The sequence below is a fragment of the Leuresthes tenuis genome, unplaced genomic scaffold (genome assembly GCF_036924035.1).
Source record: "Leuresthes tenuis unplaced genomic scaffold, fLeuTen1.0.hap1 SCAF_12, whole genome shotgun sequence".
NCBI lineage: Eukaryota > Metazoa > Chordata > Actinopteri > Atheriniformes > Atherinopsidae > Leuresthes > Leuresthes tenuis.
In genome coordinates this window covers 19,669,643-19,689,046 of record NW_027325366.1, presented here as the reverse complement: position 1 = coordinate 19,689,046, position 19,404 = coordinate 19,669,643, and the positions used below count along the sequence as shown (strand labels likewise).

The 19,404-nt window shown below is 41.6% G+C and overlaps 2 protein-coding genes across 4 annotated transcripts in view; one reads left to right on the top strand and one right to left on the bottom strand.

Moving 5' to 3' along the window:
* The first annotated feature begins 5 nt into the window (after positions 1-5).
* On the top strand, positions 6-8,570 carry ofd1 (OFD1 centriole and centriolar satellite protein). The gene is made up of 22 exons (XM_072396949.1): positions 6-366; positions 486-689; positions 787-855; positions 965-989; positions 1,071-1,178; positions 1,281-1,417; positions 1,502-1,675; positions 2,101-2,207; positions 2,291-2,410; positions 2,949-3,022; positions 3,110-3,201; positions 3,340-3,529; positions 4,184-4,314; positions 4,452-4,563; positions 5,031-5,753; positions 5,980-6,133; positions 6,240-6,325; positions 6,953-7,081; positions 7,273-7,436; positions 7,522-7,701; positions 7,799-7,869; positions 8,232-8,570. The coding sequence occupies exons 1-22, from the start codon at positions 271-273 to the stop codon at positions 8,275-8,277; spliced, it is 3,192 nt and encodes a 1,063-aa protein (XP_072253050.1). The 5' UTR covers positions 6-270; the 3' UTR covers positions 8,278-8,570.
* Positions 8,482-19,404, bottom strand: part of gpm6bb (glycoprotein M6Bb) — a 26,849-nt gene continuing 15,926 nt past the window's right edge. For 2 of the 3 annotated variants that reach the window (XM_072396958.1, XM_072396957.1), the window contains exons 2-7: positions 15,369-15,555; positions 14,500-14,656; positions 14,147-14,315; positions 13,243-13,316; positions 13,052-13,117; positions 8,482-10,692 (exon numbers count right to left, since the gene is read on the bottom strand). In XM_072396958.1, coding sequence (XP_072253059.1) covers positions 10,543-10,692; positions 13,052-13,117; positions 13,243-13,316; positions 14,147-14,315; positions 14,500-14,656; positions 15,369-15,555 — 803 coding nt within the window. In that variant the 3' untranslated portion in view covers positions 8,482-10,542. Of the gene's footprint in view, positions 10,693-11,123; positions 12,629-13,051; positions 13,118-13,242; positions 13,317-14,146; positions 14,316-14,499; positions 14,657-15,368; positions 15,556-19,404 lie in introns of those variants that run through there. The other variant, XM_072396959.1, reaches the window with a different exon arrangement.

Genomic DNA, 19,404 nt, shown 5'->3' with positions numbered 1-19,404 from the left:
CAGAAATTTCCGTTGATGAGTTTAAATGTTTCAGGCACACCTCCTTGAAAGGGACACAGTGACGCTTTCTGGTCGTCAAGCAGCTAAGAAGTGCAAGTTTTCTTGTTTTGTTTTTTTAGATGTCTGCGGTATCAGGGTTCCAAGATAGCGAAATGAACCTCTTATGTCTGTTGAAAATATGCTGAAAGTTGTTGAAAACGAAGCGTTCAGTTTATAAACGCGCGTGCTGTTGTCTGCTCCTCTGTCTGTACTCCGCGATTGTCATGAGTTATGTCCTCGTCCAAGGAAGATGCGTTATCCTCGGAGGAGCTGAGGAAAAGACTCTATCAAACTTTTAAGAACAAAGGAGTGCTCGACACACTCAAAGTAAGTCGCCTACTTGTGACGCCGTTGTTTTTGTTGTCATAGTCAACTCCACTTATATTCGCGTTCGAAAATGTTTGCTCATCATCTCATTTCGGTGTCTTTCTTTGGATCCGATGCAGGCGCAGCTGCGAAATCAGCTCATCCAGGAGTTAAAGCACCCACCTTTGGCGGGACACGAACCAGTTCCCAGGCCAGTACCTGTGAAGTCTGAACCCCTCGTAGTTTCAGCCTGTAACAGCATAGTGGCGGATCACCTCCGCGCGTCAGGATACGAGTACACGCTTTCAGTTTTCTCCCCCGAAGGCGGCCTATGTAAGGACAAGGTGTGTATGACTCTTCGTTTTTAATGCTGTTGCTAAAAAAAAAATGACAGGATCATAACTATAGTTGAAGAAAGTGGTCTCTGTTTCATTTTGGCAGATTTTTAAGAAAGAAGATCTTCTCCATCTTCTTGAAATTAACCCAGCATCACCTCTTTACGCATTCTTGGTAAATAATGATGATTTGGACTATGAATAAGAGAGAAATATCCCAAAGCATAAATCTATGTTGTAATAACAGCATGATTATTATTATTTGTTTGTTTTTTTTTTCACAGTCAGACAAAGAAAACAGTGATAAAGGTATGTGCCATATCCTGTTTCTTCAAATAACAATGCTTCCATTTCCAAGTCTTGTCTTTGATATATTGACTGTCCCTGCAGGGGTCCTGTTCAGCCTTTTAACACACCTGGCGCACCATTATACTCACAGCTTGGGCCATGACATGGACACCCAAACAACCAGCTTGTCAAAATATGGAGAGTCACTTGGTACGATGACCTGATTTTTATTTATTTATTTTCATTTTTTTCTTTTGTCATTCCCAAATCATAGCCTTCAGCCCTGGTGAAAGTTTTCTTTTCCGTTCACAGTGGAAAAGATGAAGATGATTGATAAGGAATATGAGAACTTCGGCACCAGTGAGGACAAAATGTTCTCGTTCCAGTCAAAACTGGCTGCTTACAGAAAAGAAACGAAAGCACAGATGGAAGCGGAAATGAACACCAAGGTGAATGCACGTGTGCGCTCGTAAGCAATGTCTTGTGATGACGTGCTTAAACGGCGTGCCTTTTCTTCTCTTTTTTTGTCTAAGCTGCTGCATTTTAAAGAAGTTGAAATTGCTAAGGTGAGAATGGAAGAAAAATCCAAGTTTCACAAAGAGTTCGACAAGCTGAAGCAAGAACTGGAGAGGACGTATGAAATGAAGGCGAAAGCGCTGATGGAGCGAGAAAAAAACGCCATCGATCGGTTACAAAAGCAGCAAGAGGTAAAGTGTTGCTTCCGTTTTGTGCTCTGCTATCTCTTTTGCTAGAAATAAAGCTCTCATAGTAAACAGTGGGGGTCTGAAAGTTTGACTCAAGGTTGGAGTTGACTTTGTTTTGAACTGAATGAAAGTGTTTTCTTTGCCAGCTGAACATCCACTGTGATACTCTTGTACTTTCATGTCATAAGTGTCCTTTGACACTAGCCTTGTTTTGAAAATACTTTTGCTAATTCGAGTCTCATGTTCCTTATTTAGCAATTTCTATATTTGTAATAAAGTCACTCTTGTGTCTCTCAGCGAGCAAATGTTGATGCACTGATCTCCTCGTCGATCTCATTTGGGCCGACGCCCCTGTTGTTACGACCGCTGCAGTCAGCTCAGAGCTCTATTCAACTGATGCTGTTTCTTTCCAATTCTCTTTTATTAAGATTGAAGAAAAAAACGTCTACATGCAGAGACAGTCGGTGCTGAAAGAGATCGAAACGCTACGTAACAAAGAAAACGAGCTGAGGATGAGAAACGAGGCTTTTGAAAAGTAAGATCTTTTTTTTTTTTCCCCTGCTCTCTCGCCGTATCCGCCTGTTCATAGAGATCGTTTCTGTGTGTTTCCGATGACAGGACCTGTCAGATCCACGCGGAGAAGGTCAAGACCACCGAAGAGCTGTTCAGGAGGAGAGAGCTGGCTGTGAAGACGATGGAGGACACATACGACCAAAAGCTCAAGAATGAACTCTCCAGGTAACGACATTCCGCAAACATCTGATTTGTTCAACTTTTGTTTCAGCTCAAACAAAACTAGTCCTTGGACCTCACGTGTGCAGTCTTTCTGTTTCGTTTCCTCACTTTTAAACGCAGGTCGAGATATTATTTTTGATGATAGTCCTGTGACCAGAGGATGTCACTGTTGTGTCGAGTTTAAAGCTGTAACACTGGTGTATGCACAAAGGAAAGTGCAGTGTAAATTTATCAGGCCAAAATCTAAACCTCCATCATTCTGTTGAGTTTCTGAGAGATATTTAAGCTGCTGAATAAACGTTAGCGAACGTGTTTACATCGTCGACATTCATAAGTTAATTTATGTCTTAATAAACTCATTTGTCAGTAAAACTATTGCTCAAGAGTTATTTGATCTTTTCACAAGCCGATGATGGGCTGTTTAGCTATCAGGAGCAGTGATTACCTTATGATGTATGATACAATAGGGGATCTGACCAAAAGGATGCTTTGTTTTTACAAAAATGTTAAGATTTGGTTGTTTTGTCTTTTATGAAATTAGGTATCAGCTCGAGCTGAAAGAAGAATTTATCAAAAGAACAGAAAAACTCACAGAAAGTGAAAATAGAAACAAAGGTAAGTGTTTATAGCTGAAGACTCCTTGTCTGTCGCCCTTGTTTTCCATGTTTTCACGTTTCTCTTTTTTTGTTTTCTTTTTTTTAGTGGAAACTATACAAATCCAAAAGGATTCAGCCGCAATTAATGCCAGATTAGAAGATCACAACAGAGCATGTTCAGAGCTGAAACGGCTGCAGGTGAACGTCACCGCCTCATTCTTCCTGCATCTTTCATTTCACCTCCCTCAGTGGACACAGTGTAATTAATGTAAGCCTCGGTTCTTATTTTGTCCGCTTTTTTTTTTTTTTCCTTGTCACTCCTGTTTGTTTTTCGAGGTTGAGCTCGACACGGCACAGCAGCAGATTTCTCTGCTGACTCAACAGAAGGAACTGTTGGGGGAAAGACTGGAGAGCACAAGAGACTACCCCAGCTTGAGAAGAGAGAAATCAGAGCTGCAGGGGCAGCTGCGGCTGCTACAAAAACAGCTGGAGGAAGCCCAAGAGGAGAGCCGGCGTCTTCGGGCAGGTGAGGACTGACTGCAGAATCTCGCAGGAGCCAGCTTTATTTCCCATATCCACTTTATACCAGTAGTAGAGGTAAGAATTGGGAATTATCACTCGTGAGTAAATAATCAGAGTAGTATTTGTCACTTTTTCCTATCTGTGATAAATCCAATTCCTGTGTTGCTTTCAGAGTGCTGGAGTCTGGGTCCATTGTGGCTGTGAGGTTGAGTGTACTGTGAAGCATTCATGCTAGTCCGTCCCGCTGCCTCTGACTGAGTCTTTTTGAGTGTGCTTTGCCTGCCAATGTGGGGCCTCTGGGCTGCGATTGAACTTTTGTAGGCAGCCAGTGAGGGATGGCGGCTGAGAAGTGCAGTGAATGTGAGCAGAGACAGAAGGCTCCCTTTACCAGTAGCAAAGAAAAATGCTCCTCTCTCTGAGGGATACAGTAGTTCTCCTGTTTAAGGATGGGATAAGGGAGCAGTGAGCCTCTCTCTCTTTGTCTTTAACAAAAGGCAGCAACAGGGTAATAAGCAGCATTTGTTGATAAATCTCCTGCTGGTTGGTGCCTTAGAGCCAAAAAAAGTCCAATCTTGCATCAGAATAGGGGGGGGGGGCATATGGTAAAAATTAGCTATAATTTGAGTTCACGTGTTGAATCTGATTACTTCTCTCCCAGAACTGGTCAAACCATCCAAAGAGCAACTGGCCTTGGAGACGGAGCTTCGGAGGCTGCAGAATGTTCGCAGATTGGACGAAGAAGAGTTTGACAACCAGAAGCAGGTGCTGCAGGCACAGCTCCAGAATGAGGTCAGTTGTCAGATCGTGGGAAACTATGCAGTCTTTCTTTTATTTATTTTTTTAATGCAGCTTTGTGGAGTGTGTTGTTATACATATGCTCAGCCTAAACATGCTAAATGTCCTTGTCTTGTTATTTTATTTTGCAGGTGGAGCACTGCGCTCAGCTCAAGGCTCAGCTGATAGAGTCTGAAGAGAGGACACAGTGGTTGACTAAGCACGTCGAGGACATCAAGATGCAGCTTCGCCAAACTCAACAAGGTACCCGGTGACGGGACATGCATGTTCTCCACGTCTTAATGTGACTAGTCACCGTGAGTCTTGGTAGTTTCAGTTATGCATGATACAACGGGTAACTTCTAACTTGTTTAGTTCACTTGATTTCAGCTTGTCATACAGAGGCTTTCTTTCTTTCTTTCTTTCTCTAATCATATTGTTCTGTAGACCATTAAGTCACATATGAGGGAAAATGTTTTGTGGATGTCAGGCATGCTCCCATTGAATAGTGACTTTATGTGTAAATAAATTAAGAAAGAAAGCCACGTTCCAGTTGTAGCAACTAGATTTTAGGTGTAGCTGCATGCAAATGTTTTTTTCTAGACATTCGTTTAGCTAACCCTTTCTCAGATCTTTTATGGTGGTTGGTCCTCTGTATTAGTGCTCATCACCCCTCTTGTTTGCTTTTCTTCTTCCCCTTTTCTTCTTTGTGATTCAATCAATGATGGCAGCTCTTGAAAACGAAGTGCTGCGTAACCCCAAGCCCTCTCTTGTTGATCGCTCCGTGCTGGAGCTCAGCGCTGACAAGCTGGTTCCTCCTGACATTTATGTGGACAGAGGTCTGCTGAGGGCCAGGGTGGGTTATGTTGATATTTGTGAAGCAGGTGCCTCCTCACAAGGACACAAGTCACCTTGGAGGGAACCTCCTGACTCTGACATGGAACTGGTGGCAGAGGCCAAGGCTCGGATCCAGGAGCTGCAGAGGGAGGCTGAGCACTTGGAGGAAGCCTACAGGAACTACCAGCAGAGGGCAGTGAACTCCACCATCTCACACACGCTTACCCAAAGACCGCTTTCCCCAGAACAAACATATCCTTCATATCACCCCAACTCCCTCCATGGAAAACAAGACTCTCACCATCCACACATCCATTCAGCCCACAAACCAAAGCCATCACTCAGACCACTCTCTCCTCAAAGTGTCCGATCCCCCATCCTGGTGTCCCACGACACCAGAAACACCTTAACTCACGCGCAGCACAGAGTTACTTTCTCAGAGGAGCACGACCAGTCCCGTGCGACCGTTTTCATTGACCACAGTCGCCACTCACCGACAGAACCTTTAGTTCTACAAGATGAACAGCTTCAGGATGAAAGTTTCATTTCATCCAACCACTTATCCAGCACACCGCAGTCCTCTTCCAGGATGAAACTTCAAAGAGAAACCACAGCAGGTACCTTTTATGAAATGCTTTGTCCTGTCCAAACACTTCAAAATGGATAAGCTAATAAAGTGCTTTTTTTTTATGTGAAATACCCACTGATCTAGTTTCAAAGGCTAATAAACTGCACACGCATGTTTTTATCAGTGCTCCACCAAATTAAACTTGATTAATCAGTCCAAATTCTGTCAGTTTCTGCTGCAGTGGGCTATACTAATGCAAGTATCTGCCCCGTTAGAGGCTGAGTGTTTGGGTGCAGTCCGTCAGCCACCGTCTGACAGGCAGATCTCACATGGCCCTCTCTATGAGGTCACAACCACAGGTGACTTTTCTCCTGAGCTCAGCCCACCTCAGAGTCCCCAGCTCAAGAGCACAGTGCGAGACCAGTCCAGGTACCATCTGGGTCCTCATTGGAAAGGACATTTCAACATGCATAATTCATTTTTAAACAAAGGTGGTGAATACTAATGCCCTCACGTTTGCCCTTCTTTCTCTCAGTCCACCGAAGTTGCAGCCTGCGTTCTCCAGCTCAGAATCTTCTCCACAGCCTGAGAAGATAAACCTCGAAGATCTCACATTGTCAGGTATTCTTAACTATCAGTATAACCATGTCGTTACACATTTAGGAAACCTCTGTTTTCATTGTAAGCGACCCGTGTAATACAGTTGGATCTCCTCTTGTCTGCTCACTCTCTTTATTGCTGCAGACCTCGAATTGCTATGGATTAGCTTTACAGTGAAGGCCTATTTTCATCATTTACCCCTGTGGTTGCGTTGCATGTTGTTTGGCCGTCAAAGACACGAGGCAGACGTGATAAATCTTGGAGGTGTTCATTGTGAAAGCACAGCTTCCTCAGCTTTCACTTCACTTCTTCTGGAGTGAATGGTGCCGAAAACTAAAAAGCAGTTTGTATCATTTATTTAGTGTGACATCTGTCAAAAGGAAATATTTTTTTAAAACAAACGTATTTGTTGTTGAATAATTAACCGTTCCAAACCGGGGCATATCCAGGAAGGAGATCATAGTTTTTGGACTGGCAGGTTTTTTGTTTTTTTTTAATGAGTGTGTGTGACTGGCCAGAGTGTCCTTTCAGCAGCCCTCTACAATGGTGAAGATGAAGGACGGCTGATTATGTATTCTGTGCCTGTCCTCTGGCCCTGTTGCATTATGGTGGAGCATAAAAGATCTCTTTGTGCATGTCTCCCTCCAGAGCCCAGCCACATTCCAGAGCTTCTCCTGGACACTGCTGTCCCTCTCTCTGAGGAGGCCCCTGATGGCCCCGTCGCCTCCCACCCACAGGACCTCCCAGAACACCCAACGGACTTGCGGGGTCAGTCGGGTAAGTCATTAGTCCTCCCTAAAAATGCCCCATGATCTAGGTTGACCCCAAAAGGCAAGAGCAGCCATCTTTTACTGTATGCCACCAGTCTCACTGTCTGTTATATTTGACTCATATTGTAGTGATTCTGGAATTTGCTGCATCCTAAACAGACAAATCCTCTCTCTTCTGTCGGTCAATATGTTTCCCAGACGTCCCACTGACTTCAGGTGAATCTGCCAGGGTAGAGGAGAAAGAGGATGACGAGCAAAGGTGGGAAAGGGAGCGAAAAGAAAGACAAGAACGAAGGCAGAGGGAGCAAGAAGAAGCCCAGGAGCGAGAGCGGCAAGAACTTGAACAACTGGAGAAAGAGATGGTAAAGTTTATCTTTCTCATTCTGTAGAATCTGAATTGATGTCTCCCAAACAAAAAAAAAAATAAACCTGTCTCTGTCTAACCAGCTTTTGCAAGAGGTGGAGCCACCAGAAAAGGAAGATGAAGAAGATGCAGAGGTTAAGAAAGGAGAGGATGAGGGGAAGAGGGAAGAGGCTGATAGTTCTGCGGAGGAGTCAAAAGGTGAAAATCCACTGGATAAATACATGAAGATGGTCCTGCAAGCAAGAGAGAATCAGCACATACAAGTAAGTTGCACCCACTGTTTTTTTTTTCTTCAAGCTGCCTTAAAACTTTTAGGCTTAAGGCAGATGCCCTGAGTATTTTCCTTTTTTATTTCCACAGAGCCCCGTGAGAGAAGAGACGGGACAAACGAGCCCAGAGGACAAGAGTTTGTCAGAGGAGAAAGAAGGAAGGTAACCCAGGACTGTTGACTTTGGTAGATGGATTATTAAAAGATCTATGGCTTTTTCTTTTTTTTTTTTTTTTGGTTTTGTTTTATCAACACAACAACTTCAGTTTCCTAATTTAAATGCTTTGCCGTTACTCAAGGAAAGTTCAATAAAAGCGTAGAGCCACACAATCCTCTTTCAATAACATTTAATTGCTTTTGTGGTTACTCATCTCCTGGTATCTTTTTTTTCTTCTTTTTTTCTTTGATGTCGTTATTTGCTCCGGAATTACACCGAGTTCATTTAAACAAATACTTTTCTATTTTGGGATTTGTTGTTTTTGTCCCCGGAGGCTTTTGCTAATTGACTCCATTTGGCTTCCGCAGCATTGCAGCATATTCGCCCAAGGAGGAGGAAGACGATTTCTGGTGAGCCGATTGCCCCCCCCCCGAGTCGGAAGCTGAAGCCTCTGTAAACTTGCAAAGTGTTTAAGTGGCACACACTTTGTTCGTTTATTAAGATTTATCTTCTTATTGTATTTTTAAACGATTGTTTTTATATTTATTTCACGTGTACAAATTAATGTTTGGGTTTTTTCTTCTTGAACTGTACACTATCGACCAAGAAAGAGACTCATTACAACAAGAAATGACTTTTAATCTTATTTATTTCCATAAAAACAGTCATCAGGCCAGTTGTATCGTGTCATAAAGGGGTTTCCAGTCAGACAGTCAGACAATCCTGGTGATTGATAGACAGCCTTTTCTTTACTTTTTGGTTTATTCAATAGGAAACACAACATAAAATGACGAGACATGACGTACATCATCTTCACATCTGTCATTTCTCTGCTCAGCCACCATGTGCTACACACACCGATGCCATTTTTGTATCACAAAGATATCATTTAATACACTTGACTGCACTGGGATTCATACTTTGGCTAAATTTGCTGTTTATATTTCTGTACAACTGTTTAATTGACTATTGTTGTGACACTTGAAATTGAAATAAAAAGGTATCGGAGGAGGGGAGAAATCCTTAGGAAGCCCTTGACATTAATACAAAACACATGTCTACTATCAAGCAACAAAATAATACTTTTAAAAGGATTAAAAGAATCTAAAAAAAAAACATTTCAACTGATACGCTACAGAAAAGGAGTTAATTTGAATTCAGTTAGAAAAAAAGGAAAAGGGCAAACGCTGCCTACTACTGATGTCAGTACACGTTACTGTACATCACGCGTGTCTCCGTGGAAACGGATGTCTTCATGCAACAAAACGTCAAGTTATCCCTGTAATTCAACTAACAGAAATAAAAGATTACATGAGTAACTTTTGTTTTCTTTTTTTCAAAAACATTGTGACAACTGCACATAGAAAAAAAAAATACAGTTATAGAAAATTAAGAAAAAAAGAAAAGTTTTCCAAATCCTGTACACCGTTAAAAACTCAGACTTTAGCAGTTTTCAACACAGTGCACATGGGACGTACTTATGCTTTCAAGAATTCTTTAAAAAAAAAGAAAAATCGACAAAATCTTGATTGTATTGTACATGTTTTACAATACATAACAGCTAACAACTGTATTAGCATTAAGAAGAGGTCTTTGTCTCTTCGTTGGCGGGTTTTTTTTTTCTCTTTTTTTTTTTCAAATTTGTCTGAATAAATGCAAACGGAACGATTTCGTTCGGATATTAAATACATTAAACATCATTCTATCTCATTATTGGCAGCATCCACATTTAATAAGCAACTTATTCTAATGGCATTTACTGTAACCGTTAAATTCGATAATACTGGGATGCAGAGGAGAACCTGAGGAGTGTGCTTCGTGTATGTTGTTGCTACCCAAATACATGCTGCGTGTCCGAGACGTGATTTTGAAACCACTGTTTTACGTTGAGAAGTGTTGTTTGCGCTGTATTGTCCATAAGCCCTGGTGCGCACCTGAGGTAGCGTTAATTTAGGCCACTAATGTTTTGAATCTCTTAAGTAGCTGTACAGTAGAAGTGGCATTCAAGTCCAAAAACCAATCAACACTAAAATGATGAGCCGAGATGGTTTATACAGTCAACTCTTACATATAAAAGACTTGAGCTTTAAAGAGCACATATAACAAACTCTTACCTGGTGTACTTTCTACATTTTTTTTTTTACTGTAAAACATTTTTCTGTATTAGTATAATGCCAATACAGTGGGACACCAATTCAAATTGTGTATACCTTAGCATTTTCTTTATGGGGGAAAAACAACTTTAAACCTAGCCACTGAGGGTCAGATGAAAGACAGAGCAAGACTGTAAAAGATAGCGTTGTTGGAGTGCGCCGTCTAAGAATAATAGTGCAACATCTCAAGATCCGCCAGCAAAAGCTGGTAGGTAGCAAAAAAAAGGAGCATCAACAAACATGAGTATCAGAACTCAACTGTATTTTCCTACAAAATGGAAAATAAAAAATCAGCATGAAAGAACCTTTATGTGGCAGTTCTGGAACACTTCTCGGTGAGTTAGCGCAGAAAGCAGCACTGATGCATTAGTTTGTTAGGAGCCGGGTTAGTGGTGCACAGTGTACACAGTTGGCAGGTTATTTTAGCTGAGTGTCGCCTTGGTCCACAGTGGCCACGGTGGTTTGGCCACAGTGTCTATGTACGTCTTCGTGTGTGTTTGTGTGAATCGCGAGCGCGTAATATCCTTTATGTGTAGGAATTGAGGCATTCCTTTGAGCGTGAGGTGATGTCCTGCAGCTCCCGCTCTTCCTTCATTTTGATGTCTTGGTAGGTATGCATTTGACTGGCATCCTTAAGGTAGGCCCAGTTTGCTGAGAGAATCATGAGGAAGTGGATCTGGAAGAGAAGGGTGAGGTGGATGGCCGGTGAGCATGTCAGAGATGCAAAGCGAGCTACAGGAGTCAGAGCTACAGTACACCAATCATGGACATACACAAACACACAGTTAAGATTTGAAACTGACAAAAGACTTCACTGAAAAAAAGACAACTGTTAAAGAGTTATTGTAACTGTTAAGTTGCGGTCTTTACTGGAATTGCTACCTTGCTACGCTGATTATGTCAGAAATGACTTGTTTTTTCTTTTTTTTTTAAGGCAAAAGGATGGAGTGATGGAAAAGAGGCAGAGATGGTGCATGCAAAGCTGTAAAAGCTTGATGTTAGTGCAAAGCATGAGGTTCTGCGTGTTGTAAACCTGACAGTGCTCTACAAAGTACCCATTTCATATTACATCGCTGCGGGCTGTGTAAGAAATAGACCAGGTAGGGATACTTTTGTAAACAAAGATTGTTTATTTTATATAGAAAGTAAAAGCTACAGTTTTGTAAAACTTAAGAGAAAATTAAATAAATGAAATATGGAGTATAAGTAACTATAAACAGATCAAAGAATCCGAAAAACTGGTAAGCATGCAGGCTCAGTGTTAAAATTAACAAATGGCACTTTGATAAAGAATAAAGGAAACTGTATGAAATGAAACAACTTCGTAGCTGATGCAACAACAGCATCAGCTCCCATAGGAAGAAAAAATAATACATTTATGCTACACTGAAATAGGAGAATCTCTTTTTTTTTTCCATTTTATAAAATACATGAAATTAAACTGAGGCTTAGGACCTCATGCAGAAGTACACCCCTTGTACTGGCCTAACATCTCATGTTTGCAATGCTACTGTAGGGAGGTGCAGTTACTTTGAAATCTGCAATACACAGCTGGTCAACATAATACTTATCAGCATAATATAGTGGCTCACAGCATTTTTTTTATTTATTTTTTTAGTCAAGCTTAGACTCTTAATTTGTGAGAAAAGTAAAATACTGAAGATTTTTTCTGAGTTTATGGGATGGCACCAATATCACAAGGCCGCGTAATAAACCAAAGAAAACTAAAAAAAAGAAAAAAAGACGAGGCGACTGGACCACTGCTACTTTACCCTGCCTCGCACCCTGTCCTTTTACAGATGTGTATCGCCAGAATGAATCTTCTGCTAAATCACTACCGTGGCAATCAGACACATTAAGCCTGAGATCACCTTGAATACGTCCACATGGATTAAATTCAGCTTTATACTGTACATCTATAGGAGCTCGGTGCGGCCTCTATGTTTCGATCAGCCCTTAATGTTAATATAGGTGATTTTCTTTTTTTTTTCCTTTTAAAAATTCTACAGTGTAATAAAAATTCTGTATCTTGCGGTTACGTTTAACGTACGTATTCATGCACAAATTAGCATATTTCAGCTTTGACTGCAGCCTACTGGCTGTTTTAGTTTTTCTCGTCCAAATTACTCGTGCGGTCGACGCCTTTGTGCAGGCCAAAACCAGCTTCGCATATGGCAAATATAAATAAACGCCGAGGTGGGTTTCTAATTGCGCGTGTTTCTTTCAATTCCAATGATGGCATATTTCTAAGAGCGGGCACAAAAACGGGAAGGAAAACAAAAAAAAAAAGTCAACTAAGGGCCACCCCACTCCGAGGACGACTTTCATGAAGTGTTCTGAGACAAACAAAATCCCTGCATACCAAATACTAAAAGAAGCATACAATCAGCTATTTACACATCATGTGATTACTAATGGAGAAATATTGACTTTTCTACTCTCAGACTTTTTTTTTTTTCTTAGTTTGTCATCAGTGGCAACTTGTCTCTACTCAGCACAGCCAACTGGTTGCACTGTGCTCTTCAACCAGTTTAAAACTTAGTGCAGCAGTCTTCCCGACTCTTAAACTTCAAAACAGCAAAGTTATAAGTTGTTGCCATCATGTAGATCAGCTGGTGGAAGAGAACAGAAAAGGTGGTAAGAGCACATGCCGGTGACCTCCTCGTCACAAAATTGTGTGACAAGTTAGTGAAGTGACCCATCAGTTTTCAGCTGTAAAATGTCAGTTAGTATCATTTTACAATATCTTACTTGTGGATCATGGAAGTGTTATGTCTAAAGATTATCATGAAAGCAAAACAACAAGCCAATACTGCACACTGTCCCACCCACCCTGAAATACAAACACAGCCATGTGCATCTAATCAGATGGTGGACAGCAAATGGAATTGGAGCTGAGGAGAAGCCAATGTGTAATCATCCTTTGTGTGGTTACATAAACCATGTAAGAATGAGAAGAGCAGCACTTGACACATGACCTGCTGATACAAAGATAGACTAAAGGGAGAGGACGGAGACACTGAGGGGAGGCTTACCAGAGCGATCACAGTGGCTCCTGCCCCGGCACACGCCACGATGTACAGGTGGTAAGACAGGTAGAACTGAAAGAAAAAGACAAAAAACAGCGATTTATGTTGAAATAATTCATTCCTGTAGCATCCCGGGCCGCACAACGCCACTGCAATGGGTTTGGAGAGATGTGTCTGGTGAAAAAACAGCACCTTACCTCACTGGTGTTACAGATGTCATCTAGCGTCGATCCACAGGCCTTGCCTGGGGTGGCATTCCATGGGATAATTCCTGTGGCCATTGAATTCAAAGGTTTACTTTGGAACCCAAAAAAATCCCCTTTTGTCAATCATGACAAAACCTACAAAGTGAAAACCTTGAGCTAAAGTCTACTGAGTTACTGTCAGCTGAGTTCAGTGCGAAATGATAATGACATTCAAAAGGGAATTCTAGTGATTTCACACATGAAGACACCTTTATCTTCACAGCTTGCAGCACACAGGCTGCGAAAATAGCTGTCAGCGGGTTTTTTTCATGACGTTTGTATTGTATTGTCAACCGGGAATAGTGTAAAACAAAATTGCCTTTAGCAGTTGGACAGGGTCTAATGAGAGATTCAATAAACTGGTGGGATGCTGTATCCCGTGTTTTTGTAGACTGGCGTATAGAATAGTTTTTTCTCCACAGAATCACCATTATTCCCAAAATGATTTCATCTCTTAAATTGAAATGAAATTAAATACTTCACTGTTAGTGGCCAAGCTAAGAAAATTGCAGCAAAGTGATCAAATTTGAAATTACGATTAATAATTTAAGAGCACTAGAATAGCTACATAAACCTGCCTGTCCAAAATAAATAAACAATAAAACAAGTCTTTAACTCTAGTATTTTGTTGGACAACATTGAGTTTTCGCTACAGCATGCTTTTACCATGACATCGCTTTGATAAGATTATGCAGAGTCACAATACATCTAGATTGTTTCAGGCAAAGTTTACCCTGTTTGGACCTTTCAAAATGGTATTGGCTTTAATTAGTAGCAGACTGAAGTAGTAAGAAACAGAGAACTTAAGCTGAAGATGGAGAGGAGAGCATTCTTGGACAGAGTGCGATTCTCTTACCGTACTGACGAACATCCACGCAGATGGAGTCGATGTTTGTAAAGTTGGCCGTGGGAGACCTCATGGTATTACAGGTAGACCACATGTTGTAGAAAAGGAAGACGGGCACCGCAGAGAAGCCAAACACGCCAAGCCAGGCCACACCCAGGATGTATGTAAGGAACACAAACTGAGGACACAGAATTGTCACAATGTTAGCATAACCAGATAACCATAAAACTCAGTTTGTGCTCATTTATTCCTATGAGTAATGTTTTTTAAAAGCTTGTTTTTTTAAAGTTTGGCATACGGCATAAAACAGGTTCCAAGCATGTGTTCGGTGTCGACATAGCTGTGAGGGTTTGTTAACATACCATTCCACTGATGCAGCGTCCACAGATGGTGGTCTTGAACTCGCTGTGAAGTTCCTTGACAGCGCTAGTTGTGTAAAAGCCCTCGGCAAGCAGAATGATTCCATACAGGAAGAAAAACGAAGCAATGCCATAGATGACATACTGCATCAGCTGTATTCTGTTAAAGAGCAATGTCACAGTTAGTCTTTGTTGAGCAGGTAGAGATTAAAAACAGCCTTTACCTCCAACATCACACCTGGAGAGCACTTGTAAAAAAATGTCAGGTATACACCGCTGTCTGCTGTGGATAATTGCTGCAGTCAGAATTTTATTTTGCATGCGAAACAGTAACCTGGGTTGGTTAAACACAAACAGATGCCTGTGATACAGTTAATGTCGACACTTCCCTAAAAAGTGAAGAGGGATGCAAGCCCAAATGTGGAGATAACAGGTGATGGATGTCTCTGGAAATCATCCACCAGAAGACAAAGTGCCTCTCTGGACATTCTAAATTAAACAGGGCTCCTCAAATCCACCCCAACATAAAACACATGTGCAGCCCTGTCTAATGTCATTCGTCTTTTATTATTTGGACTAATGGATGTGTTGCAAAAAATAAATGTCCATATTAGGACTGTTCTCAAGGATCAGATGAATGTAGGAGACAATGTCAGCTAAAAATAGCCAACATAAAGTCCAAGAGTTATCTGTATAAAGTTTGCACATCTACTTTATTGACCTACGTGCACATTTTCACTGGGTAATGGATCCTATTATGACCCTAAAGAGTTTACTATAATTTCTTTCTTATCAGGTCTATCTGTTTCTCAGGGTCTGGCAAGCATTACAAGCGGCTTCGTAGAATAAATTTAGAGTATAAGGTCACTTACACATCAGTGAGCATGGCGTGATCAGTTGTGACCTTGGAGAAGTGGGTTTCCAGGATGGTCACTGTGCCAGTGAGAGCCACATGGCCACATCCACAGAACAGGGCGACACCAGAGAAGCAGAGGATCGTTGCCACCAGCGACGCGTAGGGCACTCCGCCTAAACATTTAATGCAGCACTCAAAGCAGCCTGTGCAAAAAGAGGAAAAAGTGTCAATTTCAAATTAAAACCATGAAATAATGCACATGCTTAGTTGTTTTTCATTAAATGGCCTTCAGATGAACTGATGTCAACCTCAGCCACTAGCTCTGTGAAACAGACCATGTTTCAACACAAAATGTGTCGGCAATCACGCTTTATAAGATGGGCTTCCTGTCCAAATCAAAATGTAAAGCACCAGTAGAAGCAGGTTCCAATGTGCCCCTGAGGAATTCAAATCTGAATCGCCTTTACGTTTCATTTGACAATTCATCACTGCACTTTATGGACACTAATGGCCGTCCAAGAGGTCAGAGCAGTGGGTGTCAGCCAAGCTGTAAAGGAAATCTATGCCAGCTAACCACGAGTGGAGGGAAGTGACCCAGATGGGTCAGTCTCATCAAATATAGGCTTGAAAATAGAGCCGTTCACCACAATGCAGTGTCTGTGGGAACCAACAAACAAGCTGCAGTGCGTTTCCAATCAAATCCACATCTGCCTGACAGGATGTTGCAGAGTCATAGGACAACAAGGTCAATGCCCACTTATGATTATGAGTCACACCTATGCCATATGTCACACTGAGGTATCTAAATAATATCCTTCACTGCCACATGAGTTGTTTGATGCTTTTAACATTTCCCATTCAGAAGCAATTGAACATATACACGCACTTTTCCATATCAACCATCCAATATACCATCTTATGCACTCTAAAATGTGGGATGTTCAAAGGAATCTCCAAATGATAGGTGATATAAGCTAAGGTAGATTTTATTATCAAACCTGCCACATCCACACTCATTGGACTTTATCAGCCTATTTCTGCATGAAGTAGGAAAAGGAAGACAGTGTATCAGGAGAAGACATAACCACACCTCAGATCAAAACCACAAATCTGCCCCACTCGCTTGCCTCTTCCATGAGCCGAGGATCCTCAAAGTTCATCTGTGTTTGTTCTTTGTCACGACAAATAAAAATCAGATATACTGCAGCTGGACCAATACTGTTGCGGTACGAGGCCTTGCCCCGACTGTTTGTGTAGTACTGGGAGATAAAAAACATTTCTGTTCCATGGTGAGAGAACAGGAGTTGCCATGGCAGCATGTTAACCACAACTCAAGGAGAATGCCCTCTGCAGTGTTGCTAACTTTAACCACAGCCCACATTTCTCGGACGAACACGTCGTGGAATGGCGGGTGCGGATCACAGAGCGCCACAGGATATTGAGCCCAGCTTTAAAGTAAACACAGTCCATTTAAAGTAAGAGCTGCTCTCGGTGCTGTCAGGTAGCTTTGATCCAGTGGGAGATGTTAGCTCAAAGTCAAACTCACTTTCACTGTTCAAGACTATGAGGCACTGTTGCATACTTTTTTAGCAATAAGCTTGTTATGTTTCAGTGTGTCAAGTGTGGTAAGGGTTTATATTTATCACTCAATTAAATGGCTCAAGAATGGCTGAGGATTTAACGACTGCCGCACTAGTTATGTGAATTAAAGTGACATGTCACGGAAGAAAATTATCACAATGCCCAATTCAGTATCTACGGTTTTAAATTGCCTTGAAATGAATCAACATTTCCATTTGATGTCATCAAATGAGTCTGCATTCATTGTCCAGATATTATTAGATCTTAAAATGAAACTAAAATGTATCAAATGAACAAAAACATTGGAACTGGCGCATCAAGCCAGTCCCACTTTGAGATGTAATGTTTCAAATGCTTCTGGAATATAGGGTTGACCGTGTTGCACCCATTCTGTTCAACCTGTCATGGAGACGGTCAAGCTTACATGCCTACCTCTGTCAATCCTGTCTAACTTGGTGCACTTAAAGAGAGAAAATATGTGAGTGAAATAAACAAATCTTATCAGTACTTCTCTATCAAGATTTCTCCAGGCTGGGTATATCGTTTTGACATCTAACTGTAGAAAACACTCTTGAGTGGTCTTCTCACAGCTGGACTGGTCATGTTGTCGGGTTTGTATAACTCTGACTCCCACCCACCATCTGACATGATTCAATCATTAGCAACACCAGGAACATGACAGGAGGGCTTCTAACACCACCTTTAAGCAGTCCTGCACAGAAGCCAGGATCTGTAGGCGGCACCAAAGTACATAAAGGCTCGATCAGCAGAAAGTTGGGATTTCAAGGCAGATGTCGGCAGAGAAAAATGTCTGCAGCCTATTTATTGCAGTCCAAACAGTCTATGGCAATATTGACACTGGGAATTTTGATTACAATAACACATGAGTAGCAGAATGGTTCACATTGTGTGCATAGAGACACACGTGATGACATCACAGCCACAGACATGCTGAACATGTTGTCACCTTGGAAATTCTACACCAGGAGTAAAGATGACTAAAAAGCCCAAAAATATGAAAAATAAATAAATACATTTTAGAAAGTAGGCTTCGCGGACACTCGTGCAGTCACATGCAGGGTTGAGTCGAGCTGCAGTTAGAATTTGACTTGGCTGTATAATTGGACCGTTTCCCTCCTGCCAGTACAGATGCACAAGAAGGGAATCAAGTTATTTACTGAAGTGAGTCTGAGGCCGCAATACTGTGGACTTTGTGATGGACGTTCCAAACGTTCTGCTGTTGTACTTTTTCTGTGGAAGATCCTCATGCATTTAAGTACGCCCGCATTTACTGAACAAAGTTACCTAAACGGTCAAAATAGATGTAAAGAAACAATCTACTTTATAGAAAAAAATTGGTGAAGCGCAATCTGGGGCGTCTGTGCATTCTGTGATTTCAAAGTACTAAAGAAAGCTCTGCAGGAGCTGTTGAATCTGAACAAAAGCTCTCAGTATTGATCCTGCAGAATACAGGATTCACTTGTTCGAAATGAGTGATCAGAAAATGTTTAAATTAATTAACTATCTATTGCTTTGCTGTTAATTCACCAATCCATCACAATGAAACAAACAACAGCTTGTTTTTACGCTAAACGAATCATAAAATAACAAAAAGTCATTTTTTTCATTTTAAACATGATAAGATGAACATGTTCTGCTGCCTTTCTCGGAACAGAGCACCATAAATGAAAATCACATTGGACCCTCTGATGACTTTCACATGCTCCCAGTCCCTGACTAATACTCCCCTGTCAGACCTCTGGCCACTTCAAGAGACTCTGTTCTCTAGCTTTCTCGAATACGGAGAATATGAATGACAAAAAAGAACAGAATGCAAAATAGAGTGCGAGCGAGAAACACAGACAAGTTAGCAACTGTTTGCCATGACAATGTCTGGCCTTACAGCAGAAGCTAGATTTGCCACATTCGGATCACGAGGAGAGAAGAGGGGAAAAAAGATGCTTGTGTGAAAAAAATGAAAAAAAAAGTGTGTGAAAGTGTGACTGTGTGACATTGTGTAAAAAAATAGACAGGGAAAAAAAATTAAACAGAAAGAGAGTCCAAGAAGCCTTGATACAAAGGGCCAGTGTGTGGAGCCCCAGACTGTCCATCACACTGGCCTCATAGGGGCTATTCAGAATAGCAGTGAGCTCTTCCGGCCCACAGGCTACAGGCCCGGGACAAGCCCACCACTGAGCCTCATCCTGTGTGTGCCTCCAGCACAACGAACAGTGGAGCCACAATGGGCCATAACGGCCTCTTAACACTCCAGGAGGATCCTGTTTGTCAAATCAGCCAGTGCGTGGATGAGTCTGCTCATTAAGGCCGACATGAGATGAAGGCAAGCTGACATACAGAGTCACAAGACAGGCAGAAAGAGGCAAAACCAAAAAGCAGTCAGAAAACACAGCAACAAAACAGAAAAAAAACTGAATTATGTCGTCATTTTTCTTCCATTGTTGTGCTTTGAA